This window comes from Cavia porcellus, unplaced genomic scaffold (genome assembly GCF_034190915.1).
Source record: "Cavia porcellus strain 051 isolate PalLab524CR breed Dunkin Hartley unplaced genomic scaffold, mCavPor4.1 scaffold_7, whole genome shotgun sequence".
Classification (NCBI taxonomy): domain Eukaryota; kingdom Metazoa; phylum Chordata; class Mammalia; order Rodentia; family Caviidae; genus Cavia; species Cavia porcellus.
In genome coordinates, this window is record NW_026947490.1 from 32,507,273 (window position 1) to 32,526,220 (window position 18,948).

The 18,948-nt window shown below is 36.4% G+C and overlaps 1 protein-coding gene across 1 annotated transcript; it reads left to right on the forward strand.

Annotated features, from left to right (window-relative positions):
* The first annotated feature begins 7,153 nt into the window (after positions 1-7,153).
* Positions 7,154-8,041, forward strand: Cavporv1r624 (vomeronasal 1 receptor cavPorV1R624). The gene has a single exon (NM_001167408.1). It carries the CDS (start codon positions 7,154-7,156, stop codon positions 8,039-8,041), a length of 888 nt encoding a protein of 295 aa, NP_001160880.1.
* The last annotated feature ends 10,907 nt before the right edge of the window (positions 8,042-18,948 follow it).

Below are 18,948 nucleotides of genomic sequence, written 5' to 3' on the forward strand. Positions count from 1 at the left end.
TCTTCTACTGTGCAGGATTCATAGCAACATTTTAAGATATAGGATTCTGTACAGAAACATGCTGTCATGAAAATATTTCATGCAAGTTGAAATAAAAATTATGGACATTTTTATTTCTTAAAATTTAATTTCAACTATACATTTTATATTTTTAAATATTAAATACAATTTATCATTATATAGCATTTTAAATTCATGGATCACTTGGGTCATGTCTTACCAATACCAGCATACTTAGGCCTCACGACATCAAGGTTAGGACCAAACAATATGTGCTATCAAGCAAAAACATGTTTAGTAAAGCAAAGGTGAATGACTAATCTAAGTGTCAAGAAGACACTTGGATCTGTGAGGTGCTGTTTTTTGCAGTGTTATGGTAATTTCAGAAATATATATATATATATATATATATATATATATATATATATAATAATTTGGCATACTTGAAACCATATGTATGTATATAAAATTTGGCATGTGTGAAACCTTCCTAGAGAAATGATGGCTGTGCTAATCTCCACTCTGTGTCAGTGTTTTATTTATAACACACAATAATACATAAGAAAATAGTCACAAGTCATTAAAATTAACAACGGATTATGTAATCTCTCAAAAATCAGTTTGGATTCATTAAAATGGATCAATATTATAATGACAATGAAATGTTTGTTAAGATGACTTAATATAGAATCACATCAAATATTGATTTTATTCCCTAATCTAATACAGTAGATAGGAATATTATATCATAGAAACTGAATTAACCTTCATTACACACCATACTACCAATCCTTAATTGAGAAAAATAATGTAGTTGCATGTCATTTGAGAGTGATGCTACAGAGCATCATGTGTGACAAAAAGAATTTCAAATCTTCATACCTCATGCATGGTAGTGGCCAATAGGACATGTAATCACAAAATGACCTTAAATATTTAAATATGACAAATGTAGCAAGAAACATTTGAATCCAAAACAATTTGGGCTCCTTAATTTCTCAGAAGTTTACTGACTCAACTGTTAATTTAAATTTTTATGAAAATTCCTTTCCCAAACGACAAAAGAAATATTGTCTCCACATGGCCATAGACTACAAATATTTTCATAGAGATCTACAAGTCATTTGTATTCATTACCTAACCCCTGTGAATATAAATTATTTATTAATCATAAATTGTCATTTGAACCCATTGATTATATAAAAAAATTTTGGACGGACTTTCTCTAGCACACTCATTATAACAAAAGAGCTTTCACTGAAGCAAGAATGCAAGTGATAAAAGTTTCTCTGTGATTTCTATATAGCACACTGAACAGCACAATGTTTCATGAGTGCAAACATATGGATCTTCCAAGTGAGGTGACATCACTGCTTGTATTCTGATGTTGTTGGGTGGAACACTCTGTCAATATCTAACAAGTCCATTTGTTCACAAGAGTGATTCAGTTCTGTTATTTCTTTTTTTGATTTTCTGTCTGGTTGATCTGTGCCTTGGTGTCAATGGTGTGTCAAGTTTTCCTGTTATAATTGTGTTATTGCTAATTTTATTTTTCATTTCTAGTAATACTTTATTTGTGTAAATGCATGCCCTGGAATTTGGTGCATTTACATTTAAGATTGTTATTTCTTCCTTTGAAGTTTTCCCTAACCAGCATGTAGTGACCTTCTTTATCTCTTCTGATCATTGTGGTTCAAAATTCACACTGTCTGCAAATATAGTAGCTAACCCTGCTTTTTTGGTGGTTCTTGTTGCATGTAGTATTGTTTTCCATCCTTTGACTTTCAGTCTGTGAGTTTCCTTTTGTGTTAGATGGATTTCTTGAAGACAGCATATGGTTGGATGTTGTTTCTTGATCCATTCTGCCAGGCGGTTTATTTTAATTGGTGAATTGAAATGATTTACATTAATGGTTATAACTGTTATATATTGGTTTATTGTTGACATGTTATCTTTCCTCTGTTGCAAGTTTGTCTTTCTGTTCTGCTTAATTGTATGCTTTGCTTAGTGGTTTTAAGTGTATCCAAACTGTCTTTCAGTATTCTTTGCAGGATTGGCTTGGTGATCATGAAGTTCTTCAGCTGTTCTTTGTCATGGAAATATCTTGTATCTCTATCCATTTTGAGGTACAATTTTGCATGTTACATCAGTCTATGTTGGAAATCATTTTCCTTTAGGATCTGGAATACTTACTCCACAATCTTCTTGACTTTATTGTTTGTGCTGAGAAGTCTGCTGTGATTCTGATAGGGTTTCCTTTATAGGTGATTTATCATTTCTCTCTGGCAGCTTTTAATGTTCTATACTTATATTTGATTTCTGGAATGATACTTATTATATATCTGGGTGTAGTTTTATTTTGAATATGGCTATTTGGAGTTGTATATGCTTCACTGATCCTGACGTCAATTTTTTTTCTCATGTTTGGTAAATTTTCAGCTATTACTTCTCTAAGTATCCTCTTGACATCCTTTATGTTGTCTCTTCCTTTTTCATTTATCACTATAAATCTTATGTTGTTTTTATTTTTATAATCTTGCAGCTGTTGAATTATGATTTCCTGACTCCTTGTTATTTTTAAAAGATCTTTCCTGTTCACTAGCTGCAATCTTGTCTTCAAGGTCTGAAAGGTCTTGTCTTCAAGGTCTTCACTTTCACTGAGGCAGTTTTGACAACTTTAAATGGAATTTTTGATTTCCTGCATCTCTTTGCATCTGATTCATATATTCTGTTTGTTTCTTGTACTGTTCACCCAGTAATTCCATGTTTTTTGTTTAGTTCCTCCAATTTTTTAACTGTGTCTTCTTTAGATATGTTCAGTATCTCTTTCATTTCTTTAATCATTTCTTTTTTTACCTGGGAGATTATTTCTAGTTTGAATTCCTTTAAAGCTTCCCATAGTTGCTTCTTTATTTCAGTTGCTATTATTTCAGGTATTTCGGGTGTATGGCATATGTCTTCTTCTATGTACATATCTCATTAGTTTTCTTAGGATGGGCTGGAGACTTAAGATTTATTTTGGTCTTTCCTTTTGTCATTTTCCTGTATTTCCGTGTTTCAAGTGTTATTACAAGGCTTCCCCAGGACCTGTTGGAAATCCTCTTCTATGCTCTCAACTTCTGGGACTCTGGCCAACCAGTTCCCTGGATTGAGAGAAGGTCATTGGGGGTGGGGCAGGCAGGACCAAATCCCTTCTGAGCAGGTTTAGTGAGGCAGGAAGCTGTGAAGCTCCCTGGCAGGCAGCAGGTGGGAGCAACAATCTTAAACTCCCGCCTGGAGCTCGGAGATGTGCAGGGAAACTCATCCCAGGCTGCCCAGTCTCCAGAATTGAGGGCATAGGCAGGCCCAAATTCCCGGGGGTGGCTGAGCACAGCAGAAAGCCTGCAAGTTGGTGCAGGCAGGTCCAAGCCTTGCTGAGCTGGTTCTGTGTGGCAGGAAGCCATTGACTTTCAAATCTGACAAAGAAGTGGTCTGCTACTACTCTATCCTCAGCTCTGATTCTATTTATTTATTTATTGTGCTATTTGTGATTGAACTCTAAGTATTTGCACTCAGCTATATCCCAAGGCTTTTCATTATTTGTAAAATAGTGATAGAGTCTACTACAATAATATGTTGCATGGGATAAAGTCTAACTTCAAATTTTCACATCACAGGCTTTTAGATTACAAGAGTTATAGGCTTGCACAAATATACCCAAGCTTTGTGTTTCTATTATTTAGAGTGAGATGATGAATTTGTAACCACAAGTGGCACTGTGAATCAGTGTGATGGTAGGTATGCATTTTTACATAAAAAGTCTATGGCTGGAGATTCACTTTTGGTGCAGGGACTAAGTGAGAATGCACCTACATTAAAGTACAACTGCATGTGATTGTACACATGTGTGAGTGTGCATGCATATGTATGTCTTTGCATCTATTGTGTGTTTATGTGTGTTTGTTCGACCCTATGTCTGGGGATGTGACTGTGAAACAGTGGTGTGTGTTGATTATAAGAAATCAAATATTTGATTTGTGCATTGAGTTTGAATAATTGAGTTGTAGGAATTAGGAATTATTTGTAGTGAAATAAAAAATTGCATCAGTTCATGTGTTCTATTTATTAACTGACTGTTGAAGAATCCAGTGTGAGTCACAAAATACTCAGCAAAACACAAGCATCAATGACTGTGGAAGTGGCTCAGGGGACTGTTGAACTAAGCAAGGAATATGATCTCATCTCTGGCGGACTCACTCTGAAGTTGTTGGGTCCTACTGCTTTCATTTTTGCACCTCTCGTACTTCCCAAACAAAAGTCACCTCTTCTATTTATACATCTTGTCTCTAAAAATGTACAAAATGAAGAAAGTACATGTTCCTTCAGCACTGTTTTATTTTCTAGCCTTCCAAAAAATCATCTGTAGAACACTGGATTCACATGATTCCTCTTACTGTAAGAGTTTGAAAGATTTTCATTTTTTATTTCTCTTGCCCTGCTTGTAACTTTTCTTTCAGTGGTGCAGATTAGATGTAAGGAGACTAGAAGAGCATTCTGCTATGCAAAGAGGAAAACTCTCAAAGGAGGAGCACAGGCAAGCCACACAGCTGCCTCATTGCTGTCACAGGAGTGTCAGAACTTAGTTTCCTCTGGCTTCCATCTGAGACCCTGTCTTCTCTAGAGTCTGGAAGAAAGGCAGAAACTTCAATGATCTCTTTGGAGATGCTCATGACAAACTCAATTGGTATTTTAGTCATTAACAACTAGAAAAAGTTAGCAATATTCCCAATTATCAAAGTCTCTCTGGTCACTACCAGTAGAGATGAAATGACAATCAAACTTTTGTGTGGGGGTTGAGAACACAGTGCGACAGATCTTTTATTGCAGAGTGGAATCACATATTTGCACCTTGGCTGGAAATGGCTGTGGCAGCGGGTTGTAGTGAGGTGAGTGTTTCCTTTGGGTTGAAGCAAATGGCATGAGAAATACAAGTGTTTCAGAAACTTTAATCCAGGATCATAAAGGAAAATATAGTTTTGGTTTGATAACTGATTCAGGGTAAAACCATAAAGGAATGTTCAGTAGTTTCTCTAGCATGAGTGGAGCCAGTAAGAAGAGATGTATGTCTTAGACATTCCACCTTTCTCACAAATGACTCCAAATTAAACCGGTGTGATCTATCCAGATAGGGGTTGGAAATCTTTAATAAAACTTGTCATTTGAGTATATAAACTTGAGTTCATAAGATACACAAAGCCATGCCCTTATGCAGCTTTTTATTTCAATCATGCATGTGTGAATTTAGACACACAGAACTTACAAATCTCAGCTTGCTGCTAGCATTTTCATTTAATGTGTGCTAATGCATGCATACTTATAAATTTTAAAATTAATACTGGTTTATTTTCTCTTCATCATCCCTATATTTTTGTTTCATAACCATAGTTTGGGAAATGCAATAAGATTGTCCATTGATTCTTTTTTTTTCATTTTCAAGAATGTAGAAACTTATTTAATGACAGTTCCTTGAAATTACACATCTCTAAAAGTACTGCAACAGTGTTACAATAAAACTTTCTGGGGAAAATATTCAGCATAGAAAGTCTCAGATGAGCAGCTGAGAAAGAGAGCTCCTTTGTGCGTATGTGACTTATACTCCTGCTTTGAGCTGGGAGTGGGATGAACTGAAAGAAAACAGTTTTTAAATACAAAATGTATTCACAGTTGACTATAAATGACTAAAGAACAAAGCATCTACATTTTTAGTAGATCTTTTACAATCAAAGTCCTATGTTATAAAATATCAATTAGGTGGTGTGCACTCAAGTTCTTCCATTTATCATTAAATACCTACTCATGAAGATTTTTTTATTTATGCTTTACCACTTACAAATACCTTATATTTTTCTGGAGCATATTTCCACTTTGTTGAAGCAAGAATGCATTAAAGAAACTTTAAATATTTAGTACTGAATACAAGGTGGACTGGATTGATGGCTTATTCAGGCAAAATGCTTTTAAAAAGCTACATTGAAACATGCATGAAGCTGATGTTTAATACTTCAAATGCAAAATTCACTATTAGACTAAATTTCTCATTTCAAGACGTCTTAACACATGTAAATTACATTTTGTTCAGTGATTTTTGCCATAGATAACACTATGTTTTTTTTAGCATAAAGAATAGCAAATCTCTGTTGTGCCATTTTAATACTGTACACGACTTATATGATTGAACAGACCTGGACAGAGCACAGGTCTTAGGTACTACACATCCCTCCACACACTAGCACAGTACTAGGGTCACTGAATCATTGGTCTGTACAGTAAATCACTTGACAAAGTTGAAACCCATTACAAATGAAGTTTGACATACCACATCCTTGATCTGAAATAAAAATAAAACTGTATTTTAATTGAATTATTCAGTGAAAGCAACTCATTGAACTTGTCATATCTGATTACTCATTGAACTTCGTATACCTTACTTTAGCTTAAGTTTCATGTTATTCATAATATTTGCAATAATCACCTCATATCATTAATAATATTTGTAGCAAGTACCACAGAAATATCATTCCCTCCTTTTGAATTTTAAGGTGGATTTGTATTTATTAAGCTTTATTTGATCAAAAGCAATTACTTAGTTGATCAAGATTTTGAATCATTACTAATAAATCTGTTTTATAAAAGATATATTTTCACAAACATATAAACTGTCATCATCAGACCGATTCATTGAGTAGAAATCAAATATAAAACTTACACTCATATTTGGAATATCAAATGGCCGCAATCATATCTTTCTGATACTGTGGGACTGAAATAACTCTATTATTCCTCCCTGACTTACAATTCCAAATCTTGTCTTCGTGGGCATTTACATGTGTGATAGAAGCTCTGTTTAGCTAGGATATCTGTGTAAATTAAAATGTCTTAATTAATGATGTTGTATGAGTGAGTTAGTAGAGGTAAACAATTAGTTATAGGAACCAAATATTGCAAACAGAAACCCTTAACAAAAGAAAATGCACAAGAGAAAGAAATACACCAGGAATGCTACTAAGTAAAACATTTTGAATTTAATTTTCTGAACTCAAAACTTGTGTTTTCTTACAGAATCTGATATTTTGCACCTTTATGTTAAGTCCTGGGCAGTAAGAAATTGACTTTCATGGATTTGAAATTTGGGATAATATTTCTTTTCCTGGTTGTCATTGGAACCATGGGCAATTTCTCACTGTTATGTTATTATATTATCCTCCACTTCAATGGATACAGGTCAAGGTCAACAGATTTGTTTCTCAGACACCTGATTGTGGCCAACTCCTTAGTTATTCTCTCCAGAGGGATCCAAGAGGTCATGGTGGCTCTTGGGAAGGATTACGTCCTCGACAATCTGGGATGTGAGTTTGTTTTTTATCTTCACAGGGTGGGCAGGGGTGTGTCCATTGACTCCACCTGTCTTTTAAGTGTCTTCCAGGCCATCATCATTAGCCCCAGGGACTACATCTGGGCAAAACTGAAACAGAAAGCCGTAAAACTCATGGGCCCTTCTATCATCCTCTGCTGGGTCCTGCACCTGCTGCTAGCTAGTAGAACTTTTGTGCTTATCACTAATAAAGGGAACAAGAAAAACTTCTCAAGAACTATATATTTCCAGCATTGTTCAGTGATGTGTCCTGGCAATGACACAGGCACGGTTTTTGCAGCAGTGACGTTATCCCATGACATTTTGTGTTTAAATCTCATGATATGGGCCAGTGGCTCCATGGTGTTCATTCTTCACAGGCACAAGCAGCGGGTCCACCACATCCACAGACACAGTTCAGGTAAATCTCCTGCTGAGACCAGAGCTTCTCAAAACATCCTTGCTTTGGTGAGCACCTTTGTGTTCTTCTACACCCTGTCTTCTACCCTCCATGTTTGCTTTGCTCTTACTGAGAAAACTGCTTTGTGGCTGTTCATAACTATCCTAATAAGTGCCTGCTTCCCCACCATTAGCCCCTTTATTCTCTTGAGTCGTGAATGCAGGGGAACTAGGCTTACCTGGAAGAAGTGAATTGGTTTCCCAAAACATCCCTTTTGTAGGTTTCCTGCCTTCCATACTCTGAGTTATGGTGTACACGTATTACACAATCTGAATCATTGTTTTGAGCTCATGTTACTGCAGAGAGAAATGTGAATATGAGAAGTAGAGCTACATAGTTATAATTAAAAAACTTTGATAGGAATACTAAATGGAACTTGTTTTACTATTAATTTTGGTGTGATTTTATTTTGCATATTGACATATTTTTGTCTGATTGATTATTTATAACTAAAATGTATTTCACTTCTGTCTTTGCCAATATAATACAATTTTGTTCTATTTTTACTCAAGTCATTTGAGGTATACATCATTCCTTGCAACATATTAACTCTGCTTTATCTCACCAAAATGCTTTCATTTCTCCTTTCACTTTGTGTACTGGTATCCTTGCACTCATCCATTATGTCAAATCAACTTTTTTATATTTTGTGCCATCAATATCATAACTATTTCATTTGAAAACTTATTTTAAAATTTCTTGTCCTATTTTGTATTTATCAACAATCATAAACTATAAATTGTCTTTTATGACTTGATTGATGTATATAGTCTCCAGATTTAAATGTGCTTTGAGACCAGTGAGAATCTATGTAATTTTGAGCAAATCAGTTTTCATGCAAATATGAAACTGTCTGTGGTCACTTCTTAATGCACATGGAAAAAAACCACGTAATTTTGTCAGAGGCAGGAATCATTTTCTGTTGAGTGAGGATGTTTCCTTTGCCTTAACTTTTCCTGAAAATGAAATCTCCTGTAACTATAATTTTATGAAGGCCTGGATAACAACTGTTGTCTTACTCAGATTCTTCAACCTGCAAAATTTGTTACATTGTGAGAAATATGTTGCTTTCCTTCTCTGATGTGACGATGTGATCCATGGATGCTGCCACACACTTGCTACTAAGGGGCCTTAAGAGCAACAACATCAATGTCATGAATGTTCCTGTCACCTACAATATCTGACTCCTGATCCCTGTGCTTTGTTTTGATTTCCTTTTTTTGGATGGAAGAGGATTTAATCTAATATCTATACTTGTGGTGGTGTAGTTGCAAAGAGCTTTGCAAAGAGAAAAACATTAAAGACATTAATTAAAGACATTAATGAATACTTGGATGCAAGAGTAATGTCCTGCATGAGTTCACATGATGATTTAGAGCTCATGACAATGCTTTCTACAAGTCCAAATGGAGGTCAAGAGCCCACAACAATGACTCATGTGAGTGTCTTTTACGGATCTTCACTGAAAAGGCCCAAAGGTCAGTAGTTCAAGCTATAAAGTCTATGCCAGGAGGGTGAAGGAGCTGTGCCAGAAGGTTGAAGGTTCTACAATAGAACCAAGGAGTGACACTCAAAATAAGGACTTGGGCTCCCCTGAAAAGTACCATATCTATTCTCAGTGACAATGAGGTCCTGAGGTCCTTCAACCATGAGAACAGTCGAGTACATCTTAGGAATCCAGATTGACAAGCTTCTTCTAGAAACCAAACAGCATACATCTTTCCCTCTAGAGACAGAAAGTAGTGCTCAGTGTCCCCACCAGAGCTCCCTCAAAGTGAACCACAGCCACTCCCAGTGACAGGGTCCTCTGCTCCTTGGATGATAACAGCTGAGTTCATTTCTGGGAAGCCAGAATGACAAGCTCCTCCACAATAACCAACAGTTCCAAACAATAACACTTAGAAGAACCCATAATGCCACACTCTTCCTCTCCCCATCTCGTTTGATGCTGGCAACTTTCTTTAGGTGCCCATCTACACTCAGCACCATGCTGATATAATTCATCTGGTGGTAAGTAGACCACTCATTTTTAATCAGTAACACATGGTAGTATGTTACTTTTAAAGAACAGTATTTTCAGTCATAGTCCAATAAGTAGTCTCAAGAAATTATCTTGCCTAACTGAATGTTTCTTTCTTTAGTCATTTTCCTCTTACCTCCCTGCTTCCAGCTGGTGTAAAACACTCCTTTTTGTGCTTCTGTGTTAGGCCATTATATAGTCTATGTAAATGTGAGATCACAATGCATTTTTTTGTTTTTGTTCTCAGATGCTTTATTTTACTTAGCATTAGGTCTTCAAGGATATTCCTTGTTTTTAAAAATGGTCATATTTCCTTCCCTTCTATGCCTGAGTATCAGTTATATGTACATTGTATACTTTATGTATCTCTTCATTAATGACATTAATATTGCACCCTTTTCTCTGATTTATGTTGGACAGCAGACATCCAAGAGATTCAATTGCTGGGTCATATAGTATGCATATTTTTGATCCTTTTGAAGTGCACTACTGTTTTTTATGATACTTGTAACAAATGAGACTCTCACCCGTGGCTGTTTTTTTCCTCATCCAAAACTTCAGCAATTTCTGTTTCCTTGTTAACAGCCTTCCTACCAATAGGAAATTCATGTGTTATTGTAGTTTTGTCTTGGATTTTCTCCTTGGTTGTTACTGATGTTGAAAGCCTTTTTCATACACTTCTGGGTAATTTCTGAGTCATAGGAGAATCATGTTTAACTCACTTATAGCCATTGTCTATTTATTATTTTATTGATTAGATTATATTTTTGCAATTATTTATGGGAATATAGTATATTTTTATATTACCCAACACTATGTATTATTATGTTTAATATAATAATAAATAATATAATATTCCATGATATATTAATATAATATGTTGTATATCCAAAATATTTTCTTTCATTTTTTAGAATACCAAGTAATTTTTAACATATCAATTTGAATATATTTAAAAATAATTTAGAAATTCTTCAAATATTTAAGATGATAATTTTTATATCTATGATACTGAAAAAATCAGAATTTTAAAAATACTTCAAAGTCGAAAATTCTAAAAGTTTAAAAAATACACTTACAAATCCCAAAGATCCTTTCTTACACAACACAATATAAATCCACCAGTAAATATGTGCTGATTAATACATGACTCTGAGTAGTGGCCAAGATAAAATTCTACATCAAACAAGAAAAAGGAAATGTACAATCCGTGAACAAGATAGTGGTAACATTTCTACAGCCAGCCAAATATGAATTCTTACTGGGAATATACATGTCTATGTTTCCTAGTTGGTTTTAAGTTAGATTGTTTTGAATTTCACACAGTTGAAACATTGCAAATAAGAATGTGTGTAGGTTAAAATCCAAACTCATGATTCACAGATTTGAGAAAAATTTCCTTAATAAATCAGACTCAGATATGGAATCCCAAACCATGAGAGAGACTAAACTGTAAAACCTTATAAGCAGACATTTTATTGAATGTGATCTTTGCAGTAACTGTAATTTTGAATTTTGATTCTGCACCAAAGAAGAACACAAAGAAGAATGCACTGTGTGCTAGGAAAGTGCTACAAGCCTGAAACATAATCCTTCATAAAATGCTTTGTGAATAAACTCTTGTATTAAATACTGAACAGACATTGGAGAAACTTTTTCATGATGATGCTTGTATAAGAAATTGTTTGAAGTCAGAGGTCTGCAAGTCATACAGGGAAGTTCATTTTCACCTGTGAGAGCAAGAGAAATAAGCCTTCTCTTCTCATGAATAATTTTCAAAGGAACAGAGCTTTGTAAACCACATTGTAAGTCTGGTTTACTCCTTGACATTTTAGCCTTGTATGGTGGTTCTTGTATTTATCTGAGCCTAAATGGCTCTCTGGTTCCTGTCTCTGCTCTTTTCATATTCTGGGGCTCTGATCTTTGTTCCACATGTGCAACCCATGTGACTTAGAGTCAAAAATCCCTGTTTATTACAAAAAGTCTTACAACTTGCTGGGGAGTTTGAAGGAAGTTTATCAATTTCAGATCAGCTCTGTTCTCTATAGAAAGGAAAGAATGTATTACAAGATTCCAGAAAATTTGTTTCCTAAGTAATATTTTCTGGACAAACCTTTAAAATACTTAAGCATTTTTAATGTGCAGACACTAGGCCTCATTTTTACATATGACTGAATTCCCTCCCCCAAAAAAGATAGAAATTAAACTTTAAATTTTGGACCAAAAACTGTATTCTACTGAATTTCTGAAACTAGCCCTAATTTAGATTGATGGATCCTTATTAGTTTGGACAGGAAGAGGTAAGAGCAACATTAAATTATTCCTTTTGTACAGGATAAAATTCCCATTTTTATTCTTCTCAACTCAGGGCTATGAGACTTATCTGTGCAAAACATAAGCTCCTATCAAATGTTCTGTGAAGGAAGGCAATTAAATATTGAGTTTTCATTAGAATTATATACAGTGACATTCTCTGTATGCAGTTTCCTCTGATTTTCCAACATCACCTCCCTGAATAAAGCACTTTGAACAAGGGCCTGGTCTTTTCTCTCCTCCTAGGAGATCACATAGTCAACCTCTCTGAACATCAGTAAACTGAGGAAAAGTAACAATTTAATTATGAGTAAAAGCCCAGTCCAGAGTTATTTACCAAGACGTGGAAAATGTTCTGATAGAGATAAATGAATTGGATTGTTCAAAATACATTTTTTTCATGGAGTCAACATTTCCAATGTTTTCTCTGAAGGTGTGGAAATAGAATGGCATGAGATCATCGAGACCAGTACATGTGATTTGTGGAATACAAACATATTATATGAGTGGTAGTTTCATAACATACGGGACCAATTGTGCACACAATGCAAGTAGAAATAAAATGGTGAATAGAAAACTATTCATCTCATTTAACACGTAAAACAATAAACTATCTATATTGCTAAAGTATCAGAGATGATTACGTTGGTACTATTATTATATCGCTTCTGACCATCTCTCTGGTGATGCCAATGGTTCAGATCAATTCCCTTACTTTTGAGCAGGAAAGGTTGAGCCTTAAAAGGGAATTCTTGTATGACACCAGATTGAAACAGGCATATGTAGTTTTTGGTTCTTCCTTCATAGTGAAAACAGAAAGGCTGTAGATATAGCTCAAGGTGGGAGGGAAAGTGGGATTGACTGACTCAGAACTCAGGGGAGGATTTGGGAGACAGTTTGTTCCCATGATATGTAACCCACTCCTGTGTTTGTAAAGATTGAAGACTTTGCAATCACTGATCCCAGCCATGAAAAGCACACAGAACACTGAGCAAAAACAGTAACCACATCAGCATAGACTCCCCAGCACCACTGCAGTCTTTCCATACAGCACTACATAACAGAATCCTAATAAAGAATACAGATTATATAGACACAAGCGAAATTTGTTGTGCTCACTTCCCCAAGCAGGGATGAGAAGTTCTTACTGAACCTTTGGTCACCCTGCTACAATCTGGTATTCTCCCTGTGGATAACTGAGCCTGTAGTCCTCTTTAATCATCTATCTGTGCCTAACATAAGACCCTGCCTGAGAAAATTCTATACGTTATATACATGCTGAAAATTGATGTGTGACAATGAATAAAAATCATTTATGTTCTGCTTTTCTTCCCAACAATCTCTCCCAAGTTACAGCCTCTAAGATTTTTTTTGGTCTTTTTTTTTTAATTGGTACCGGGGATCAAGCTCATGACCACACACTTGCAAGGCTAGGCTCTTATGCCGCTGAGCTAAATCCCCAGCCCCAACCTCTAAGATTATTTATCAAACCACACTACTTAAAAACCTAATAAGCATTTGTTGTATTTATCAGGAGATCACTAAAATCTCATGGGTGATTCCATATAGGCAGGTCCAAGCCTACAAAATGAAGTTAACCTGTCTATAAGTTCATAACATTCAATTCAGTTCTAAAAGTCCACTTGAAGCTGAGGGACATTGGAAGAAGCCTCCAGGCAGGTTAAGATGACCTCTACAAACCACATTTGTGTTCTGTGTAGGACACCTGGAGGAAACCCCTTCAGCACTTCTTGATATTCACCTTACCTCTTAATTTGCTCTCCAAATCTCTGGGAAGTAATGTGTTGCTGCTCCTCTGAAGGCTATTACTTTTTACTCAACACACAGAAAGTTGTAGGGTCCTCCCCTGGCATTAATGGAAACTGCAGCATAACTTCTACAGAGGCATCAACTTCCCATTACTCTGTCAACATATCAATCTGAGAAAATAAAAAGAGACAGAAGGCACCATTTCAATTTTATAGATAGGAGGTAGCCGAGGGATAAGAGAAGATAAGTGGATTTCCAATGTCTTGATCAATTTGATGCAGTAGTCGATTAGGGTCAAAGCAGTATTCCCATGATTTTCTTATAATTTTCAGTAATTATACCCGACTCTGTCCATCCCAATAGGCTTCATTCCCTTGGTAACTGATGAGTGCCTGCACATTAAGCTTACATTAACTGCTTCTCTAGTCATTGAAGATTGTCCAACTTCAGTCACTGAAGGACTGCCCACCTCAGAGTTGACCCTGAACTAACTCTACTTCCTTCATGTTTCTGTCTCAGCACTTACATCATATTGTGGGATCCCACATCATTTTAAGATCTGCTTCCCCTCTTCCATTGAGAGAGTGCTAGGGTTCATTTCTGTGGCTCCTGTCCAGGGATTCTCTTTCCCTGAAGAAGATAAATAATGACACCACTAGACTCTCCATATGGCTGAAATCTCTGTGCATTACACGTTGGCCCCATTTTCAGTCTGTGCCCAGCACCTCCGTGAGAGCCCTTTCCCGAGAAGTCCATGTAGGTATCATTGTAACAAGATCACATTCAGTGCAAACAAGCAATAAGGACATAAGTCAAAAACAAGTTGTTCCTTCACATCTATTGTGGTTTGCACACTTGGGATGATCATCCCTTATCAAGAAACCTTCACAATATAATATAAAACAATTTGAAAAATTACCATGTACCTGTGTTTAAAAGTTAGTGAACATGTAGACTGTCCCCAAATTACTAGGATTGGAATTAATAATTGTTTAAATTTACATAGACACAACAGTGATGCAGATACCCAAGTAATCTTACTAGATGACACACTTTCCCACAAGCCTATAATCTGTGGTTGATATGTTTCAGGGAAGCAAAGCCATCACCCTGTGTTTTAGTTACTTTTTACTCATTGCTGAGACAAATTACCTGGAGTCCAAAGTTGGGAAAGGAAAGGTTTATTTCTTACAGTTTTTGGAGGTTTCAGTCCACACTCAGTTGGCTCCAAGGCAGGTGGGCATGGCTGGCCCTCAGTTCATGGTGGCTGCAAACAGCAAGCAAGAACCAGCAAAGATCAAGACATACCTTCTTCCTGCCATTACATCACATCCTGGCTCCACGCCTATGTGGGTGGAGCACTGACACCATCAATCCAAGCACTAGACAATGAAGCATCACAAATGCACAATGCAGACTATGAGGCCTGTGGGCCACAGACATAAACCATGACACCCTGTGTGGGCCCTAGAACATGAAGACAAGCAACTGCACACTGCCCTGTAATGTAATGTATGTGTTGATAGATATAAGTGTTCAAAAATTTTACCTGTGAGATTTGGCCCTCTTTGTAAATAACTTTTCCTTATCTATAGGCTAAGGTAAGATTTCTGACCATGTTTAAGGTAGTCTGGATTAAGCCTTGTTCTTTAATTGGTGAGATATATTAAATACATTTTAGTTTCACATTATGCTCAGTCTGCAGTATATGTATCATATTTCACATCACTTTCTTACAGTTTAACAACATGAAACATAGCTGTGAAATTTAAAGTCCTGATAATATTAAGCATGGTTTATACTATGGTTATAAACACTGAGCAGATGGGCTCATGCCTTTCATCCCAGCACTCAAGTGGCTGGGGCAAAAGGATCACCACGTGTCACATGGGCTACAAAGTGAGTTTCAGACCAGCCTGGATTACATATCAAGACTCTGGCTCAAAAAGGTAGATACTTATGCATACTATCAAACTCATCTGACGATATTTTTGAACTGTACTTTGAAATCTAAACTGAGATTCTAATGGAAATAAGTTTAAGAGATTAAAGATAGAGCAATTTATGTTCAATTTACCAGTACAGCAAACCATGTGTTCAGAAAACTGATAAATTTAAGAGATTACAATAGATAAAAAATATGATGAAAGTAGTAAAGGCTCTACTTTAGAAATTAAGGATGAGTAGAAAAATCATACCAAATAAAAAATAAAATAAACATAATATTTACTGTTCAAAAGCTAAGCTCTCAAGTGTGTTAGCCCATGTATATAATCTCAGCACTTATGATTGCCTTAGTGACATTCAGTCTCTACATAAAAGTAAAACACTTACCTGACTTGGGGAGGAGATTCTGGTTCTATTCCCTTTATCTAAAAGAAACAAAAAGCTGTAATGAAAAATAAGTAGAACATGACAGAAAATGATTGCATTGAAAACAGCAACAGGAAACATTACGACAAGCTTTCACAAAAGGTAATAAACTTAATCACCATTGACAGTGTTGGGAACACACAACCACAATATTGCCAGAGGAAGAATAAAGAAAGGATCTCTAAACGCTGTATGTCACCCAGAAAACACATTTGACCATCTTGAGCCGTGTGTTTTTCACTTAATAATTCAAATTACCGCTTGGTATGTTTACCTATGTCTATGATCTCAGCTCTTAAAAGACTGAGATGGGAGGATCCCTCCGTGTTAATCTACTCCAGGAGCTCAGAGCTAAAATTTCACCCCAACAGTCTTAAACAGATATCCTCGGACACTACTTGTATGCACCCTCTGACAATCGCTAATATTCAAATAAAACTAGGGACAAACTAACACATCAGCTTTTCAATTCTTTCCATCAAAAGCATTAGTTCTCCATAATGGCTTCCTGCCCAGACTGAACTCTGCGCTTGGAAGGTCTAGTAAAGCCCTATCCTGACCTCAACAGCAAGATCACCCAATGGAGAGGGTTTAACCTTTCCTATTTTTCTTACTAGTATAAACCAGGGCCCAGAATAATGGAAACTAACTTGCTGTCCTTCTGTGTGTCTACAGTCACTTCCAGCAGTGGATGCAGGCAAACTCCACCATAGGCAGGGAGGCTTCCAGGATAGGAGTGTAAAAAGGGAGTCCTCTGGGCTTTATTTAGAGTCAGGGGCTAAAAGAATACCTCAGCATATGCCTCATTAGTATAATGCATTGGATTACATTGACTTTTCCTTCTGGGTTGGTTGCTTTCTTTGTTGACTCCCTTCCAATCCAGAATGTGAACATCTGAAACAACTACAGTAAATGTTTGCCATTTTCAGGATTAAAGATTGTACAGCATACTCCTTGGCTGTACTAAACGCAACACACAGAAGATACTTGGTCATAATGAGCTTTCTGTTCCTGATGTTTTTCCACAGAAAGTGAGAAAATTCCAGTTTTGGTGAGGATTTTGGCCATGCCTGTAATCTCATTAACTAAGACAGAAAAATGAGAATATTGGATTGGTACCCACGATGGGCAATTTAACAACCTTCTCAAAAAATGGAATCCAATTTGAAAAGCTAAGGATACCGTCCAGCAGTACAATAACTCTGGTTCCATCCTGAGTAACGTAAAATGGAAAAGATGAAGGAGAAACAAAAAAAGAGACAAAGGATGGGGAGGACAAAAATGAGAAGAGACCCTGGACAGAGCCTGACCCTGTGTGTGTACAGAATGAACCAGAGTATGAAGTTTGCCTGTGTGGGCAGGTGGAGAATTCATGTTCCCCATTATCTGTACAATCACAGCCTGATTCAGTGTTCTGGCTGGATACCCTTGGACATAACCATCACATATTTGGCATTAATAAGTTACTTTATGATAGACTCAGAAAGACACAATAGGGTTTAGAGAAAGCCCATAATTCTAGCACTCAAGAAAGCTGAGGTAAGGTTGTCACTATCATTTTGAAGCCAGATGGGGGTACAGAGTAAGTTCAAAGCCTGCCTGAACTATATAAAGAGATCTTTTCTCAAAGGAAAAACAAGAATTTTTCAGGCATAATAGTGCATGCCTGTAATCCCAGCAAGCAGGCAGCTTAGGTAAGACAATAACTGTGAGTTCCAGGCAAGTTTGGGTTATATGGTGAGCTCCAAGTCAGCCTGAATCTATAGTGAGACTGTATCCAAAGAATAATGAAAGTGGGCAGATGTAGTAGCAAAGTCCTCTAACCCCAGCACTAAAGAGGTTGAGGCAAGAGAATTGCTTTGTTTCTGGTCAGCCTATGTTATACGATGAGTTCAAGTCTAACTGGAGCTATATATCAAGACCACATCATGCAAGAAAGAAAGAAAGAAAGAAAGAAAGAAAGAAAGAAAGAAAGAAAGAAAGAAAGAGTAAAAGAAAGAGAGAAAGAAAGAAATAAAAGAAAGAAAGAGAGAGAGAAGAAAAGACTACCATGTTACAGTTTTAATATTATTGTATCTTGTATTTGCATGTGTGCATGCCTCTGTGTGTGTGTCTGTGTGTGTGTTTGAATCACCTTGAAAATTTTTCTGCCACATTTTCATTCACCAAAAATATACTCCTGTTCATGCACTTTAGTGATGTAAAGATTAGGAGCACTGTGCTCTCAAACTTCAGCATAAATAAACTGGATGTGAGGCCCATGCCTTTAATCCCAGCACTGGGGAGCCTGAGATAGGTGGAATGCTGATCTACATAATGAGACACTGTCTCAAAATATAAGAAACAAGCAGAATCCCCAAACTTCAGCATCTGAGACATAGGCATTTCTTTATAAGTCTCCACTGTCCGTGGATCCCTCTGCAGGAGCCCCTGTCTCCATCTCAAGGAAGACAAACAGCCCTCCGCCTCTCTGTGGGCTCTGAAGTGCTGCTGGACAGAAACTCCTCATTTCTTTATCCACAAGGAAAACCGGATAAAAGTTCCTCTGAAATATCATCTTCTCCCTTAGAAGCACTCTCTGTGCCCCTGCCTACTGCCCATCTATCATTTCTGCATTGTAAT